Below are 19,776 nucleotides of genomic sequence, written 5' to 3' on the forward strand. Positions count from 1 at the left end.
TATCAATAATGTATTATATTCTTGTATTGTAGTTATTGATCCATTCATTCATTCATCACCTGAATGTCGCAGCTGGTTAAATTCGAGCTAATTTTTAATCTAATATGGAGTAGAGATTAAAAACGACAGTTTTTCCTGGTCATTCATGGCAAAATAAAACTATAAAGTAAAGTGGAAATACTTAAATAAATAAGTATAGTACTAACTGTGTACTTCTAATTAGTAGACCTTAATGTTAGCATGCTCAAGATGTTTCAATGGTAAAACTCTTCCAAAAGGCTGAAATGTGCCTCTTGAGACTTTACCCCTTTGATGATATACAAAACAATAATAGAATAAATATTGTATCCCCGCACGACCTAAAGTTCCTAACTTTAACAATAATTAATGCCGACTGTCAACTGTTCTGACCTAAACATCTCATTTGGGAAATCCACCCGCGCACACATCCCGATCCTGTTTCCTCCTCTAATAGAAAGGAACCACTCCAGAGTTATACACTGACCTTGAACGCCTCGTCCAAGCCCTTGTGTCCTCTCAACATGAAACAAAAATGGCGTCTCGTTTTCATCTGCCGCGTCTTCCTCCTCTTCCTCTGCAGCGTTTGCCGCATCCTTTCCCCTCTTTGTGCTCGGCGGTTCCCATCTGACGGACGTCATTCAAACGTTTGTATTCCCACATCGTCTTGAACACCTCGTTTTCAATAATACAATACCTTCCTACTCGACACACTACGATGGTCACAAATAAAACACAATACTTTAATAAACATGATTAAGAAACTTCTTTTATAAAACTGGTTTACATGCAGTTAATCAATAATAGTTCCACATTTTGGAAAATAAGCTTATTTGCGTTCTTGCCAAGAGTTAGACAAGAACAGTGATACCAAACTTCCATATCTGCCTGTTAAATACAAAGCTACAGTCGGTAACCAGTTAGCTTAGCTTAGCACAAAGATAGCTTGTCTAGCTCTGTACAAAGGTAAACAAATCAGTTTAACAGCACCTTTATTTAACAAGTCATGTCTGGTTTGTTTAATCCATATAAAGGTCAGAGGGTTAGAGCCAGGCTAGCTGCTTCCCCTTTATGCTAAGCTAAGCTAACATACCCTGGCTGTAACTTAAATATTTTACCCTAAAGACGGGAAAGGAAAAAAAAGGAAACAGACAATTTCCCTGTTTTTTACGTAAGTTATGATCATCCTTGAACATAAATTAGGTCGCTCACATAAATATTCAAGGAGGAGTTTTCAACAGTAGAAACTCAAATACAGGCCAAAAATGCCTAAAATGACAAAAAAAACACACAAATGGACAAATTACTATAGCGCCCCCTAGTGTTTAAATTGCACGAAAGATGTATTGCATGTTACAGGATACAATGTGCACATGTACAGCAAATTTTGAATAATTTGTCCAAATAGTTTTATGTTATGAGTATTGAAACAAGACCCACCCCTAAGAGGTTCATTGGTCGTTATCTTCTAAATGCAATAAGATATAAACAATCTTTCAATCCAGGCTTTATGATTCAGCTCTACTCATGATGCACTGCAAGTTTAGTAGGAAAAAACTGTAATAATGTGTTTTTCACTAAATTCAAAATGGCCAAATATTTTGGTCATGATAAAAAGTTATTGTTCTAAACATTTAACGGTTATTGTTCTCACACATCTCCTTAAATTATGAAGTTATTTTTGTTTGTAGCAGCCCTTTTGGCTGCATACTTGCATGAAAGGTGCTATGCAAATAGTTATCTAACGGCTAAACGTGGAACAATAATGAGATGGAAATCACCAACACAGCCGTCTCACACTGTGGATAAATTACATTTTCTGGAAATTACAATGTGAAAAAAAATCCGACAAAATAAAAAGCTCTTCCAAGAAAGACAGAAAGTAGTGGGAGACTTTCTTTGCCAATGCAGATCAAACAAATCCTTTTTTATAATTGGTATTTGACCTGCATCGTGAAGTTATTCATCATTGAGATGTTTTGGATTAATTTGTAGTGGTTATGATTTGTATTGCACAAGAGCTTTAACATTGTTGTCAATTTGTGTATCAAAAATCAATTAACAAACTAACAAAAAGACGACAAATAAAGCTGTTGTCTTGTACTTTGTTTAGTTATTATGATGTCATTGACTTATTCAGTGTAGAAATGTATCTTCTGACTGACAATAGTTTGATTGTTAAATTCCATCACTGTCCGCATGCAGTTGTTTTTGTTGCATTTATCCAGTTTGTTTGTTGTTTGTTTGTTTACCTGCTGGAAAAGACTCGTGGACTCAGAAGCCCCGTTGAATGTTTTGGAAGGAAAAAACACTTAATGGTGGAAAGCGCGTTGTCACTCTTAAAAGTGATTAATGGACATGTTGAATTGTAATTGAAGCCTGAACAATAGCTGGAAATGCCTTCTGACCGTTAACAATAAAATACAAGGATCGAGGTAATAATAGACGCATCTTGGTAATCAACCCTTTAATTGCAGAGACGTCCGGGAGAATTGCAGTTGTGTCGTAAACATTTAACAAGAAAATTTGTTTTCACAACTCGGACGTTGTGTATTCTTCACTTAAAGGGCCAGCACGCAGGATTGTCGGTGAGCTGCAGGTTGCAACCAACTAAAGCCTCTCTACCTCTTGAACTGCGGCGGCAGACGTGAAAACACAAACGTCGCTCTCTGGAGTCGGTGTTTGGTTTGTCCACTCTGGGTTACCGTATAAAAAACATCGCGGCCTCCAGGAAGCGGACCTACTCCCTGTGTAGATATAACCGGCTCATTCGGAACTAACGGAAACGGCACGATATTTTATTTACGACTGCTTACTTACAAAAGACACCTCCTTATCATTATAGCTATAGGTTGGTGTAATCTTGACAAACAAGCACGATTATGCAGGATTTTAAACATAGTGTCGCCAAGTCGGCAGCACTGACAGGCCGTCCAATCAGGCCTCCCTCCAAAGACACGCCCCCAAAAACAATCGCTAAAAACGCAAACAACAAACACGGCAGGCATTGTGAGTGACAGCCGCAGAAACCACATTCCTGTTGGTCGTTTGATTCGTTGATCGGCGTCAGGATGCGATGAGGAATTCAACCAAACTATAAAATCCTCTTAAATGCTGCACTGTTCCTTTAAGTAAAAGTGTTCACTTCTACACTCTCTCTGCTACCTTCACCAAAGTGATGACCATTCACCCTGAATGCCGCACACTGCACCATTAAACCTGCAACAAGCTCATACATTTGACAACTATGAGGCCGAGTCCTGAGTGTTTGAGGCTCTGAATCTTCATTTGTACCTTTGTCATCACGTCGTTGTGTATTTATTCATATTTATCAACGTCGTCAGCAGGATTTTGTGCGGTTGAGTGAAACTTCCTCGCGCTTCAAATATGACAAATTGACATTCAAGTCATCTGACTAAAATGTGACTGATGAATTTACATGAATTTAGGAAACAGGATGTGTTTATGCTCTTGAGGCCAAGCCCCCTCATACTGGCAGAAAGGGGCGTGACCTGTAGAGTATAAACATACCCGACCCGCCTGACTCCTCTGCATCCATCACCGTTCACCCTACGACCTTGAAGCCCTCACGCTTGCTGGCTCCGCAGAGGAAACGTGACATTCCTTATTGCTTTTATTATTATTATATTGATACTTATTGGCCACCATGGCCATCAACAAGGCCAAAGTGGCCATTGGATTTATAGTGGCAGGGACTCTGATGTTGCTTTTCGGAATCGTGTTCCTCTTTGTGGGACCAGCAGTGATGAAAGACAAAGTGATTGAAGTAAGTTTCATTTCATCATTTAATTCATGAACGATTTCCTTTTTTTTCTGCGTGCAAAGCAGAATATAAATATACTAAGTTTCATAATTCAAATAGACTTCACTGAGCAGTCGCATGTGTATCATTCTAATATTTCATGCATTTTAAAATCCTCATGTGTGCAGCAGCGGCATCGCTCTCTGCAGACTTCACGCTGCTTTGCTGCAGAAATGAGTCTCGGTGTGGGACCCCGCTGCTCACCAGCTCCTTTACGACCACTCATGAATCCCCTCAATGTGAAACATGTGCAGGCAGCAGCTGGAGGCTGTAAGGCGCAGACAGAAACGTGTGCAGTGTGTCTTCTTTTAGTAAAATCAGGATGCTCGTTTCCTACTTTATGACCTTATTTCTCATATCGTGACTGTGTTTGTCATCATCTTGGTTCTGAATGGGTTTTAACACTTTGTGGTGAGGCCATGATGTCAAAATATCAAATATCACTTTGGTGATATCGTGCGGCGACATGCAGTCAAAAGGAAAAAACTTCCAATTAAGAGAGGGAAGAAGAAGAAGAAACAATAAATTAGAATTTAACGCATTCAAGATGTGCAACTTAATAAGGCAACTGTGACTTTTAACTTAATCCTGAGTGTCTTTTTTAATTTTTTTATACAATAACTGTCATAATTTACAACAAAAAATACTTTTTCACAGACTGTCAAAAATACAGTTTAGAGGAACTTGTACTTGTATTTTTATTTTATGTAACTTTAACATTTAACATTGTATTACATGTATACCTTTAAGATGAAGGCTTTACACTATAGGTTATAAAATACTGCAGTTTTGTAAAGATTAAACCTCCTTCTCCTCTTCCTCCTTCTCTTCTTCTTCCTCCTGCTCCTCCTTTTCTTCCTCCTCCTTCTCCTCTTCCTCCTCTTCCTCTCTCGTTAATGATCTCCCGACCCCTCAGATGTATCTGGTGACCCTTTGGAGGGTCTCGACCCTCATGTTGGGAGCTGTACGGACAGAAACTATCTCTGTAACCTTTGTTCATCATGCGGACGCATCATGTTCGTCATCCCTCCGACCGGAACGTTAATGCTGGAGGGACACGAGATAGTTACGCTAAATTATAAATATAAATTATAAATTACGCTAAAGAGTCCACTAAACACAAGTTATTACATTCAAGCAATTTGATGATTTTGTTTGAAGTCTGTTGAACTTTTTTTCTTCTTTATTAAAATATTAAGAAAAGAAGAAAAAGCTGTACTTGTATTGCTGGTATCTTGTAATTTATATATATATATATATATATATATATATATATATATATATATATATATATATATATATATATATATATATATAGAATAAAAATACATATAAAATGTGTGTGTATGAATATATATATAAATATAAAATTAAATTATACGTATATATACACATTTAGTAGGATTTTGAAGTATTTCTACATGATTTCATTCATATTTCTACTTTAGTTCTGTTATATAAAAGGTCAAGACGCTGAAGGACCACATTTCCCAGAACCCTCAGCGTGGCGGGGGGCGTGTCTACCAGAGTATAAATACAGCCACACTGGCAGCCGGTCAACTACATCGATCAGAAAGCGTAAGATTTCCCTGAACTCGAGCCTGTGACGTAGCTAAGTCTTACCGGAGCTCCACCGGGGCGGCGTCGGGTCTCGAGCGGCTCCAGAGCTCCAGCTGCCCGGCCAGCGGGTTGTCTTTGTGGACGTAAACAAACAACAAACACCGGCTGCCAGCTGCCTCTAAACCAGGCGACAAGTCATGGCAGTCAATAAAGCCAAAGTGGCGGTGGGGTTCATGGTGTTCGGGGTCCTCATGGTGTTCTTCGGCACGGTTCTTACTTTTGTGGGACCGATAATCATCGACGACCAGGTAGTGAAGGTAAGCAGCGCGCTGCCGCGGGACGAGAGCGCCGGACAGAAAACACAGAGACGCGTCATACATGTGCTGAGTCGAGTTCGGTTCGTCCTGAAATCACAGCCGAACGACTAAACGGGCTCCGGACGGTCACGTGAGCAAAACGGGGATCGATAAATTACCGATAAAAAGGCGTGTGCACGCAAACAAATGGCTAAAAGGCGAGACAATGCATGGAGTCTGGTCAATGTGGAACGTTAAGTTGGCTTTTCGTGACAAGGACGAGGCAGTGCGTGCAGCGGGACGCGGGGACACCGGGGAGGAAGCGCACACATCATATTATTACTTCATTATCGATTAACTGGTCTGTAAACACTCTGAAAACGTCGGCACGTGTCCATCCTGGGGTCACCATCGGGTTCGTGCATGAAGTGTAACTTTATTTGCATTGTTCACGTCCTGTGACTGACAAGGTCAGATATTTGGGGGGTAATTGCCTCATTTTAATTTGCCCACTTGATGGAAATAAAAATGTTCCATGTGAGTTGAGTGTTAGATACCTGCCCCCGTTACCACTTTAACCGAACACCTGCAATGCAATTTACAGGTACCAATTACTTGTGACTCAACTTTTATCATACAAACTGATAAATAAAAAGAAAAAATGAGGTTGGGGCCGGAAACGGAGACAGCTCTCCTTCAAAGAAAAAGTAAATATCTATCTATCCATCTATCTATCTGCATTTCTTCAGTATACAGCACTGTGATAAAAATCTTTTTATAGAAATATAAAGTCCAAGAAATAACTAATACACACAAGATTCTTTCCCTTTCTTTCATATGAAGGTCCTGCAGTCTCCACATTCACCAAACTATTTTTATGTTCATTATGTAGACTCTTCACATTTTTTTTTAAACTTCCATTGGTCTTTTGTTCCTCATGTGGATGTGCTGAAGCAAAACCCTGCAGCTTTGATTTCACAGGCAAGCTGTCTCTGTTGCCGGCTTTACACCTCCTTTTTTATTCTATTGGGTTTCATAATGAAAGTTGTCATGCAACAAGTTGAGGCAGCCGGGGAATGACATGTTGACATGTTCGGGCAAAGCCAACGAGTCGAAGTGGTGCCGGAGATCGAACACCAAACTCACGGGAACCAAATAAACTACACGACCATCCCAAAGATATGACATCGCTCATTGCAGCACTTGAAGAGATAATTTACCAAGAAAAGACATACTAAGAGCTACTTTACCAAGAAAAGACATACTAAGAGCTACTTTACTAAGATAAGAGCTACTAAGCTGTACTTTACTCAGATAAAAGATACTTTACTAAGATAAGAGATACTAAGAGCTACTTTACTAAGATGTAGAGATACTAAGAGATACTTTTTGTACTCTAGTAACTGAGTACAATCCGTCAGCTGCAGTTTAAATGTGAAGACTTGTTGGTGTGTTGTCACACAGAGCGACGTGTGGAGACGTCTTTCCCAGCAGTTTCTGATATTTTGTGACTCAAACACGCTTTTGATGATATTTTTTATATGAAAAGAACAGAATATGTCTCATGGTCTTTCTCTACTTTTAATATCTGACCCTTTTTTGAAGGTTACATACAAACCTCTAGGATCAGATACAATGCTGAAGTAATAAACTAAGCCAGAGCGACACAATGAATCGCTTTATTGTAAACAAATATTTACGTCTCCATGTTTCATTTAGAATTTTTTTTTTGTGGTGTTTCTCTTTTTAAATGTGAAGATTTGTTGCTCTTTAATTTTTTTTATATATAAAAAACAGAATATCTTTCGTTGTCTTTGTGTGTGTAAAGAATTGTTTCCCTCTTTTCCTTCCATTTTAAAGGAGCAACATCTTTGAATTGAGGCAGTAAATTCACGATGAATTGAACATTGTTCACTTTTTTTTTCTTCCTCTCAGAACACAGTGATCGACCCGAACAACAAGATGTCCTACACCATGTGGAAGGATGTGCCGGTGCCGTTTTACATGTCCGTCTACTTCTTCAACGTCCTGAACCCGCAGGAGATCCTAAAGGGAGAGAAGCCCATGGTGGAGCAGCGAGGACCCTTCGTCTACAGGTACTAACACCTCACGTCCTGCCTGCCTTTGTCAAACTCTACTGAACTCTTCAACACATAGGATTCTAGTTGTCTTCAAAAAATAAAAAAATTTATGGCGCCCCATTAAACTTAGACTTTCTATAGGCGGCTGAGTCGAAGCCCAGATGTGTGTTTATGTTCGGCTGGCCCTCTTGTGAGAACACAATGTGCCCAACATACAATAAAGAGGTCAAGCCCACATGAAGGAACCTCTCATGTAACACGCAGAGCGTTGCATAAGCTGCCATCTGCACACCCACGGGGGGTTCAGGGGCTCAACGTCTCCGGGAACTTTATGTTGCGCTTGCACCGACGACATTATATGCAACGGAGGAATGTGGATGTTACGAAAGGTGTTCACGGCTCTCTGTTCCGAGGAAGAAAGAAAGGCTGCAAATAATGTTGTGAATTGTCTTTAGGTTGCAGATTCTTTGGAGTCTTTGCATTTAAAAAAGCTTGAAGGATGCTTGTTCATGTCTTCCTTTTGTCCCGAGGAGACTGAAACGTGCAACCCGTCTCTTTCATAGCAGGGAGGATGTATCTGTGTAGCCAACAGGAAGCGAGTGCCACCTCTTCCCTCCGCAAGCAGCCAATCAGATGCTTCCATTTAACAGGGCAGCAGGACATTAAATGTACGAGATCGCAACTAAAACTTAATTTTTATCTAAAGAAATCAATGATTTTAAACTTCAAATTCAGCGATTCCGTCTGTTTTTGGGGAAATGAATGAAGATAAGTTTTTTATTCCGTTTGTAAAAGCAGGTTTGAATAAATTATCGGCTCAGTTTAAGTTAACTGTCCCATGAAAAGCATCATGAAAGCCGTTCCACCTTAACAGACTAGCTAATGCTCTTTTAAGGTAGTAACTACAGAACGGCTTCATGTTATTGGATCAAGTTAAATGGTTTTACCTCCTTAACATTGTGTGAATCTCTTAAAAACACTCAAGTATATAACACAGATTTCGTACATTTGACCGATAGTTACTCCAACGAGAGGAAACGTTTAGTGTGATTGAGTCAGAATAAACTTCAGCGTGACGATGATGATGAGGAGGAAGAGACATCTGGCTTATTACGAGATGCATCGATTCAAAGACATCGAGAATAATCTTATCTCGTCAGAGTTCAGAGGTCTAATTAACCACCTCACATTGAGTGTTAAGTAAGCGCGTCTTATCTAATCTTGTTTTTTGTAACGTTTGCTGTCTGGGCGCCCTGCGAGGTCAGCTGACGGCGCCAGAATGTGAACTTTTAAATCTCAGTTTCACCAGTAAGGGAAGGCTTTTACTGAGCAGAGGGTATTACCTCAAAGTTCACACTTTATTATATTAATAAAATATTAAATTCTCTTTTTTTAAATAATTGCTAAAATACGATATCATTTTCAGGTAAAAGCACTTTTGTTTGACGTTTTCCTCAAAGTCCTCAAAGTCCCCACAAGCATCTTTAAATAAATAAATAAAAAATGTTTAATAATGCTAACAATACTTTTTAGATTTGAAGCAGGAACTGCTGATTAGAAACAATTGATTAAATGTTCTGCTGAGTGCTGAATTGTTTCCAGTTAATAATTGTACTTTTACCGCATTTTGTGAAATAGTGTTCGACCTCCTTTCATCTAATCTTGTGTTCTTTCGTCCGCTTATCCTATTACTTTATCACGTTAGTATTCTGTGTACAACGTGTACTCTGAACTGCAGGACGAAGGTTTAGTTTCAGGAGCGTGGCGACACGCGATCAATAATAATAATAATAATAATAATAATAATAATAATAATAATAATAATAATAATAATAATAATAATAATATTATTAATATAATCCCCACAATGAATCGCCACAATTAAAAAGCCCGTCCCTGATGTCGTCGCATGTTTCGAGGCATCTGGAACCCTTTAATGGATAATGTGGTAAAATGTTTTAAGTTAAATAGAAAATGCATAAAGTAAGTCGTGTTTTTTTTCCACGCGGATGTGAGGAAAGGCTGATTTCTTTATGGTAACAATATCGAAATGTGATGAACGGTTGCATCCAGAAAAATAAACCAAGTCAAAGTTTAAAATGGTAATAATTCATGAAAATCATTTTATACATTTAAAAGGAACCAAATTCTGTAAAAAAAACCCATCAAATTCTGAAATGCTCCACCAAGCAGAAATATGAACAATGTTTGATACATACTTTTATTTCTTAAACTTTTTTTTACTATTAAAAAAATGTAAATTTTCTTTTAAGTTTTCAATGTTTATGTATTACTTATGTTTTTTAATTGATAACATTTTAAATGTTTTGTTTTAAATGGTTAAACTGTCTCTTTTTTAACAATGTATTTAAAAAAAGTTTAAATTGTTAACTTTTTAACTTGTCTCTTTTTTTAACAATGCATTTTTTTTAAATGTATCAGGTGTTAAATTGTTACCTTTTTTAATTGTTTCTTTTTTTTAACAATGCTTCTTTTTGTTTCATTTGTTAAATTGTGAACTTTTTAAATGATAAACTTTGCTTCTTTTTAAAAAAAAAGAAGTATCATTGTGTTTTAAATATTTACATTGTTAAATTGTTAAAAGTTATTTCTACTTCTACCTATAATTACATTTTTATGAACCCAGACCTCTCATCTGCGCATGAGGAGCACAATGTTCAGACGGATCTTCTGAACTAACTGAAGGGACAAAAAGTAAAACGGTTTTCTTGCCTCTTTCTGCAGAAAATACATCCAGAAGGAAAACGTCACGTTTCACTCCAACGGGACGGTTTCATACCTCGAATACAGAAAGTTCTTCTTCGAGCCGTCCATGTCTTCAGGGAACGAGTCCGAAGTCGTCACCATTCCCAACATGTTGGTGCTGGTGAGACTTTATTTCTGATCCATCCTCCTCATCCTCACCATCGACACACGTTCTCCAGAGTGGTTCTCAAAGTGGTGTCCTCTAAATGTTTTAGATTCATTAGTTTGAATTATCACGTTCCAATTTCTTTGCTCTTTTATTCTTTAAACATTTTGAAACCAATAACAGCTAATTGATCACGTTTGTATCTATCAAACTGTATAATATTTAAACTCATTTATATTTCGTATAAATCCAAAGGCTCTCTATCGGGCGGAGATCCGTTAGGTTTTTTTTTCTTCAATTATATAAAGAAAATGATCGTGTTAAAATGAACCCAGTGGTTCTCAAACTGTGGGGCGCACCCCTCTCGTGGGCCGTGGAGGTATTGCAGGTGAGGGGGAGATGCTGTTTTTTGTTATTTTTTTAAATATTTCACTTAGGTTCGTGTTTGTGTGTTTTCTGTGTTGGGATGCTGCAAATACTTTGACACGATATCAAAGTTCTTTCTTCTACATTTCTCTCGTGTCGCTCTTTCACACAACTCGGATAATGTTTTTTCTCTCGTAGTGTTCTACGCGTTCCCCTCTGATCGTGTTGTTTTGTGTTCAGGGCGCAGCGGTCATGATGGAGAACCTTCCCTACGCCGTGCGTTTAATGATAAGCGCCACCTTCAAGACCTTCAAGGAGGGGCCCTTCCTCACCAAGACGGTGGGGGAGCTGATGTGGGGCTACGACAGCGGGCTGGTGGACTTCCTCAACAAATACTTGCCCGGCATGCTGCCCTCCACGGGGAAGTTCGGCCTCTTTGCTGAAGTGAGAGCTCGAATATGGTTTATATCCCCGTATTGTCAACAAACGAGGATTGGCTTTATCGTGAAGATCGCCAATTCATCTTCATTTAGTTTGGTTTGGTTAAAGGACCCCAAAGAACCAATCACTGTCGAGTTCCACTCTCTGAAATGTTCTCTGTTTTCTCTGATTGTTGCATAAAACGTGTTCTCCTGTGTCCTGATTCAGTTCAACAACTCCAACACCGGCCTCTTCACCATCCACACCGGGAAGGACGACATCCGGAAGGTTCACATGGTGGACTCGTGGAACGGCCTGACCAAGGTGAGGCCGCCCGCAGGTGTCTGCTGCGTTCAGGTGTCTGCTGCGTTCACCACGCTGCGTTCAGGTGTCTGACGGACAGTTGTCTCTGTTTGCAGCTCAGCAACTGGAAGACTCCCCAGTGCAACATGATCAACGGCACCGCCGGACAGATGTGGCCTCCCTTCATGACCAGAGAGAGCACGTTGCCTTTCTACAGCCCGGACGCTTGCAGGTAAACCCCTCCTCCTCCTTTTCCTCTTCCTCACCTCCCTCCGAGGCCTTCTGCAAACTCAGATCTCCCGTGGTGGTTTCAGGTCCCTGGAGCTGGTCTACCAGCGAGACGGGGTGATGAAGGGCATCCCTCTGTACCGCTACGTCGCCCCCAAGACCATGTTCGCCAACGGCTCGGACTACGAGCCCAACGAGGGCTTCTGCCCCTGCAGGCAGTCGGGTCTGCTGAACGTCAGCAGCTGCCGACACAGTGAGTCCACGCGATTTTTCATTCATCAAGAAAATTAACAATTTAACATTGCATCGAGTAATTGTTGAATTGTCTTTTTTTTGTTTAACTTTTTTTTTTGTTTTACATTGTTAAATTGTTAACTTTTGTAATTTTTAAATTGTCTTTTAAAAAAAAACAATTTAACAATTTAGTTTTTGTTTTAAATCTTTACATTGTTAAATTAAAGAAGGTTAACCTCTGAGCCCAGAAACCCACCGGCGGGATGCGACAGCATGTTCTCAAACAATCGAACAGAACTTCACCGTTTATCAGCCAGAAGCTGTAAAAAAAAAAAAAAAAAGGTAATTATCTTCAGAGTTTCATCACATCGTGTGTGACGAATGCTGCAGTCGTAAGAGAACGACGCAGAAACCGTCTAATGTTCGTTACACAATCTGGTGAAAGTGAACTCGCTCAATTCATGGAACTTTGTGTAATTCTAAAATTGTCAACATTTGTTAACACTTGGACAAATGTTTCTCGTATAGATTCTATTGTTTCAATTGTTCTGCAGTAAAGACGTGTTGTAGTTCTCTACTTCAGGTCCTGATGGTTGTGTTTCCACAGAGGAAATAAATGCCCAAAACTGCTTCAGAGTTTACTGAAAAAAAAGATAAAAATGAAATGTTGTTCCTGTTTAGATTCTCCGGTCTTCATCTCTCATCCTCACTTCTTCAACGCCGACCCGGTGCTGCTGGACTTCGTGAACGGCCTGAAGCCCACGGAGGAAGAGCACGGCCTCTTCATAGACATCCATCCAGTGAGTACACACACACACGCACGCACACACACACGCACACGCACTATGACTTCCTGTCGACAGCCAGCACACATCAATGTTATGAACACTTTGTCTCTCGGTCCATAAAATCAAGTTAGAAAAACTTCCTCTCCGACCGTTTTTGTGTGCATGAAATGTATTCTTACACAACAAATGTGTTGGCATCCCCCCAAATAATGCAACATGTTAACAAGGCTTTACAATATTTATTTACATTTCTATGATATTCATAATCTCGCAAAACCAGTTATGTAATAAATATATATATAAGTAATAAATATAAGAAAACAGTAAAAAATCACAATAGCACTTATGTGTATAAAGAGAATAAACAAGTATTTATTATTTTACTGGAAGATGAAAAGTGTTATTTTGATATAAATCTCCCAGAAGACACTGCTCTTGTTGAGTGACATAACTGCAGCTTTAAGGACAGCAGGAGTCACATGACCCTGAGCCTCAGCCTGCAGGTGACATGACATGTCCTCAGGTGGACTGATTATACATCACACACCTGCAATCTGTGCGTTGATTATCAAGGACGAGTTTTTATCGTCTAGTGAACAAGAGGAAGCTGCGAGCTCTGACAAAAACGTCGCATCACTTTTTTGTATCCAGTTTTAAGCCACATTATCATAATTTTCTTTTGATGTTGGTAGTTTTTAACTCAGTTACTTTGTTCCGTGTTTTTATCGTTAGCGTTTACGTAAGCATCAGCTCGGCTATTGCGTTTTTAACGTGGGGACACACTTATGTTAATGAATATTTTATTTATATATATATATATATATATATATATATATATATATATATATATATATATATATATATATATATATATATATATAAACAAACCTCAAATCTCCTCCACACTGTAAATTTATATACTATATCTATGTTATATGTATGTATATATGGCTGATAATGTACGTAGGTTAGAGGTTAATGTTTGCTTTTCTTCAGAGTAAAAGGTCGCTCAGAAGTATCTCAATGAACTTGATATCTGATTTTTATTGCCGCACCGTGACCGTAATCGTTGTGATTCAGCTCGTCATAACTTTTACAACTCTCTTGTGTAACCAGCAGAGCACTTGCCTGCAGCCTGCATCGCGATAAGGTAATTGGAAATTGGGCTATTTCTCAGTAATTGCAGCTGTTAGTGAATCGGGCCTCGTTCAGGGAACTCTCTATGGCTCCAATAAAAGCATTAAAGCTCTTTATGAACCGGCTCCAGGTAGAAAAGAGCAGGAATCAAGAGGCCTGTCGATCCATATCAGCTTCATACAATCCCACGCAGAGTGGCTTCCCTCAATCGTTGACATATTTCAGATGAATTTATAAGATAAAAAACACACCTGAGCATCACAGAAGTTCACAATGGGTCGCCCCCTGGTGGTCAGCAGAGAGAATGCAACTTTAACACATGAAGCGTAGACTTCTATACAACCAGAGGAGTCACCCCCTGGTGGTCAGAAGAGAGAATGCAGCCTTAACACATGAAGCATAGACTTCTATACAACCAGAGGAGTCGCCCCTCTGAAATTGCTGCAGTTGAGCTGCTTGTCTAAACCAGATGTCGGCAATTTTCTAGACCCGTGTAAAAGAGACTTCTGCTTCTTCCTGGTATAGAACCAAAGACACGAGCGGGTCGGTGTGTTGTTGGTTTCGGTCTTTTCTCTTCAGCCGCGTCCCGACGTTGAGTCTCACGAGTTCACGAAGCGGGAAGGAAGTCGTAGAGCTCCGTCAGGTGGAACAAAGCGGCTCGAAGGCCCTGAAGGGTTTCAGCTCTCTTGAGGAAACAGGTTCCTGCTTTTCATTGGGTTTTAGTACCACGCACTCCCTCAACGTAGTCATGCGACAGCTTGTTATTATTAGTATTGTTGTTATTATGGAGAAGCTGCAGTTTTTCCGGCCTTGAGGACGTTTAATTTCCTCTAGGTTTAAGCAGTTTGTTTGTTTCAGTCGTTATATTTTTGATCACATGGTGAATGAGCTGTTTCAGGACATCCATCAGAAAATAAAAACGGAATGAAACGATGTTCACATTGTTATTGAAATGTATAAACATTAGCACATATTTTAATAGACCATGCCTCATGTGCATATTTAATAAACGTGTAAAACAAAAAAGAACAGTCTCAATGTGAGTGAAGTGGTGAAGTGTCATGCTGATATCTATGAGGTCATGTTTTCACCCCTGTAGCGTCTCCAGGATGTGTTAATGTAGCTAAACTTCTCTTTTAAAGAGATTTGTTCACAAGGCATCCATGACCTCATTTATACACATTTATGAATAAAGCCCTGGAGGAAGTGGACGGTATTTTCATATTTCTCTGGCGTGGTCAGGAGAGAATGGAGTCGGCAGTAAAACTCAAAGACAAAAGAGCGCAACGATGTCGTTTTTATAATGTCTCGTCTCTCGAGTGCCAGAAGTATTGGATATCACAATCCAGATCCCCAACAGGGTCGTTGACACCCGAGCGCTTCCTTGTTTTGTTGACCGTGTGTGTGTTCACTTCCCTCGGTCCACTGAGACTTGAACCTGTGTCGTTGCAGTTGACCGGCGTCCCGCTGAACGTGTCCATCCGCCTGCAGCTCAACCTCTACATGAAGAAAGTGTCGGCCATCACGTAAGAAGTTGCCTGCTCCCCGGAGCGCCTGAACGCGTCACACCTTTTTGTCATGCATTGTGCCGGCGGCCGTCCATCCGTCACTACGAGAGGCGCTTCCTGCTGTTCTCACCTGTTTGCTTTGTGACCTCGTAGGGAAACTGGCAAGATCTCCGAGGTGGTGATGCCCATGATCTGGTTTGAGGAAGTGAGTTGTCTGTTGTTGAAAAGTTTAGCGCCGTTGCGGCAGGAAGCGGTTGTCACCGCCGCTCTGATGCAAAAACACAAAGTATTCATTATTACATTCTACAAAGAGCAGAAAGAGGATCATGATGCAGAACTCTGCACCTGAATAATGTGGAATAAAAAGTATTTTTGAAAACTTAATTTTAAATAATAAATCATGTCAGTTTACCTTTCCTGCTCAGTTTAAACCATAAAGAGACCTCAAATCCTGAAATATTTACGTCTTTTAATTTTACTCATCAAACAAATCAGAACTGTAAGATTATTTATTTGTTGTTTTTTTTTAACTTATTTTTTGATAGAGAAATCGTTTTGAGGTATTGAAGTGTTTATTAACAATGCGTTGTTCCCTGGCGGCCCCCTGCAGAGCGGCTTCATCGACGGGCCGATCCTCTCCACCTTCCACACCAACCTGGTGGTGCTGCCGCAGGTGATGGAGGCCATGCAGTACGGCTTCATCGCCCTCGGCGCGCTCACCATCCTCATCGCCGCCCTGGTGCACCACCGGGTGAAGGTGAGGCCGCGCGGCGTTCTGACCGCACGGCGCCCGTTAACCCAACTAACTGATGCACGCCTTGCTCGTTAGCATGTTAGCTTAGCATGTTAGCTTAGCATTCAACTAACCACACAGAGCGAGATAATCTGCAATGTTTAGACGCGTTTGGAGATAGATTTTATTCCATTTTCTTTGGGACGGCGCCAGGCTAGCTGTTTCCCTCCGTTTCCAGTCTTTGTGCTAAGCTAGGCTTCGGAAGGAGAACTGCTGAGAAGGAGTGTGTTTATGCTGCTTTATGTTTGCAGAGGTCTCGCTCTCAAGTAACGCTGAGCTCTGGAGAAGACAACCCCGCGTTGGTAAAGCTGTCGCTCCCAAACCTCCGACCTCAGTCTCACAAATGACTTTTCTGAATGTTGATCAGTTGATTCATAACTGCAGTTTTCAGCAGGATTAGATCTTTTAAAAATCTGGTCTTTTTTTATTTTTGCAAAATTCTGAGAACCTTCTTTGTTTCTTCTCGTATGAAGTCTCCGTTGGCACAAACATATGTTCTGTTCCATATTTTCTCACCTCTTTCCATCTCATTGTCTCTGCTGCATGATAATGGCTCCATTAAGTCCTTCCTTCCTGCTGCTGACAGGCTGCACAACCAGCTGAGCTCGCAGTAGACTACAAACACACCGAATGACACTTAAAAATTACTTTTATGTTTAAAAACACACTGAACCAACCAATCACACGCCGCCTTCATAGTAAGAGCATGAAATAAATTCTAATGCCTCTGCACTTAATAATCTAAAATACAACGTACTGCTGCAGAGTCCAACCAGACCAGCAGAAACATCCTGTAACAATAATAATAATTATATTATTAATAATAATAATGTTGTGTTTTAGGTCTCGGATAAAGAACGGATAAACGATGCTCACCAGGAAACAAAGGAGAAATGTATCAGAAATAATTAAGGTGAGTGCACTCACAAAGACACATGTATGCATGTATGAATACATAAGACACACACATTATTAAATAAACTTAAATTGGTGTTAAAATTTAAAAAAATCATCAAAAGCAGCTTTAATTTTAGTTTTCACACTTAAGTTATTCACTTTGATGTAATTGTTTTTTATGACTCACTATTAATATTATTCAAAGTTCATAAACAAATGTTTCATTTTTAAGTTTTCATGAATCTTCTCGACGTTAAACTTTGCAGCTTTAATAAGTAGTTTTGCAGATTTCAGAATATGAAATCTCAAGTTTTCTGTGACGACATAGTCAACCTCTGGTCTGATTCTGGATCAGGTAAAAATGACACAACATGTAAGTGTCTGAATGGAGCATGAAGATGATGCGTTCACTGACATGCGTCAGAATCGTTACTTCCTGTCTCCTCGTCTCACAGTCAAACGTGTTGTGTTCACACGTCTGTGATCAGCTGTGTGTTCAACAGCTGAAGTGACTCTTAACGTTGACATGTCTGACTCATAAATGGGTCAGTGAACGCCCCTCACAGAGCGGTGACACCTCGTGAGCTCTGAAGCTTGGAGCTGCGGTGAATGATTGACGGCCGGATCGATTGCGTAAACATGAGTCGACTCACTGAGAGGCGTTCAATGACCGGCCGACATGTCAGCTCGACCCGAAGGAGAACAGAGTGGACTGCTGGAGTCTGATTGGTGGAAAGTTGCACGGGGGCAGGTTCATAATGCCGACTCAGGGATTCTGACTCTTTTGGAGTCTTTAAAGTTGTTGCAAACCAACGAGCCTCCTGAGATGATACCGGTCTCCTCGCTTAATTTGCTGCAACTTCATTTGCTGCAACATCATTTGCTGCAACTTCAATTAAAGCAACATAGTTGCCGCCACGAACAGGATGAGACGAGGAAACCAGCAATGTCAACTTCCTGTCGGGCGACAGAAGCGTCTCTTCTGTGCTCTTGATCTTTACATAAAAAGGCGCCAAATATTGTCTTTATTTCCTAATTTATTACATTTTTTAAATATGCAGAAGACGGTTTGCGGTGCATTTATTTTTGCGTTTCTTTTTGTTTTGTGCAGCATGCTGTTTGTTTGTTTGTTTCATCTGGTGAAGATTCCTAACGCTGCGTCTCTTCTTGTAGAAACGAATGTGAAGACGACGACGCGTCAGACGAGAAGACACACACACACACACACACACACACACACACACACACACACACACACACACACACACACACACACACACACACACACACACACACACACACACACACACACACACACAGGTGTGGTGGACTCACTGACGTTATTCTCCAGGACCTTGAATGCGGACGCGCGAGTGAAGAGACGACATGTTTTTCTCTCCGAGAAGACGCTCGACTCTTTCACCGGACGGGTCGGGGTCGTTTTATCTGTTGCCATGGTTACACTCGTCTTTTTAATATTTGTATGTATTTTTTCAATGATAATCCTTTCAGGATAAAAGTCCTTTCTCGGGTTTTCCTTTCTGCAGTATTCGTTGACTTGGTTTTTTAAAAAAAAAAGGCCGCTCATAAAGCTGTGCTAATTTAGTCATGAATTAATTTTTACGATGATTCTTTCAGTATAAAAGCCCCCGGCGGGTTTGCTGCAGACTCTTCCTCCCTGCAGGATAAACAGACGTGTTTTATTCACGAATAGACTACTATGAAGCTCTGCTAATTTAGTGAAGAACTAAATTCACTATAATCCTTTCAAAATAAAAGTCGGAACTTCTGATTTGAAGGACGACGTTTTGATGAATTTGCACAGACAGTCAGCGTGTTGAAGAGGAGTGTGACCACGCCCCTCAACGCCTCTTTTCTTTTTGTTTTTTTGTACAATGAACGACCGAAACAACCTAAACCTTCCTGCGTGCCTCTCCGGCTCCGCTCAGTATTCCATGTAAATCTGCGCCGGTCGGAACATTTCATATCCGTTGTCTCCGCAGCAGCAGTTTGTTTTTCACTGTGATTTTCCTCTTTTTATTTTGGAAAGACGTGTTTCTGCATCAACAACAAGGGAACTCGCAGCATATCACGTGCACTCAGGACTGAAGAATCAAACTTCCTTCGTGAAGGCGTGAATGTTTTTGAGTGTTTTACTTGAAATGGAGATGAATGATGACGGCTGCGTCTAAATGCCTCCTTTTTATTAGATATGAATATATATTACAAAAAGTGAATGAATGAAAAGAAACATGGAGGTAATAAATGTTCTTTTAAAAATCTGATTTGTGAACGAGTGATTTTCTTTAAAAATAATTCTGTGAGATTAACAAAGTAGCTTTATATGAAAATGACATTTCTATTAAATCACTTTGATACAATGCTTTGTTTGTTTGTTTGATCAGATTAGTTTCTAACAGACGAGATTAAATATAATAAACAGAACTTTAAC

At 40.0% G+C, this 19,776-nt stretch overlaps 1 protein-coding gene across 4 annotated transcripts; it reads left to right on the forward strand.

Moving 5' to 3' along the window:
* The first annotated feature begins 3,685 nt into the window (after positions 1-3,685).
* On the forward strand, positions 3,686-19,576 carry scarb1 (scavenger receptor class B, member 1). 4 transcript variants are annotated; one of them, XM_068574607.1, is made up of 14 exons: positions 3,686-3,805; positions 7,633-7,793; positions 10,524-10,665; positions 11,257-11,460; positions 11,665-11,760; positions 11,856-11,971; positions 12,054-12,220; positions 12,883-13,001; positions 15,579-15,652; positions 15,788-15,839; positions 16,245-16,391; positions 16,679-16,729; positions 17,271-17,340; positions 18,498-19,576. In XM_068574607.1, exons 1-13 carry the CDS (start codon positions 3,686-3,688, stop codon positions 17,337-17,339), a joined length of 1,518 nt encoding a protein of 505 aa, XP_068430708.1. In that variant the 3' UTR covers position 17,340; positions 18,498-19,576. The 4 variants fall into 4 exon arrangements, with proteins under 4 accessions (XP_068430708.1, XP_068430710.1, XP_068430707.1 ...); XM_068574606.1 differs by lacking the exon at positions 3,686-3,805 and adding an exon at positions 5,418-5,718; XM_068574609.1 differs by lacking the exon at positions 16,679-16,729.
* The last annotated feature ends 200 nt before the right edge of the window (positions 19,577-19,776 follow it).

The sequence above is a fragment of the Clinocottus analis genome, unplaced genomic scaffold (assembly GCF_023055335.1).
Source record: "Clinocottus analis isolate CAN_PGR_092001 unplaced genomic scaffold, fCliAna1.0.p SCAF_13, whole genome shotgun sequence".
Classification (NCBI taxonomy): Eukaryota; Metazoa; Chordata; class Actinopteri; order Perciformes; family Cottidae; genus Clinocottus; species Clinocottus analis.

Coding starts and splice junctions, on each gene's coding strand:
- scarb1 (XM_068574607.1), top strand. CDS start 3,686: ATGGCCATCAACAAGGCCAAAGTGGCCATTGGATTTATAGTGGCAGGG. Junction 7,794..10,523: donor CGAGGACCCTTCGTCTACAG/GTACTAACACCT, acceptor CTCTTTCTGCAG/AAAATACATCCAGAAGGAAA. Junction 13,002..15,578: donor TCTTCATAGACATCCATCCA/GTGAGTACACAC, acceptor GTGTCGTTGCAG/TTGACCGGCGTCCCGCTGAA.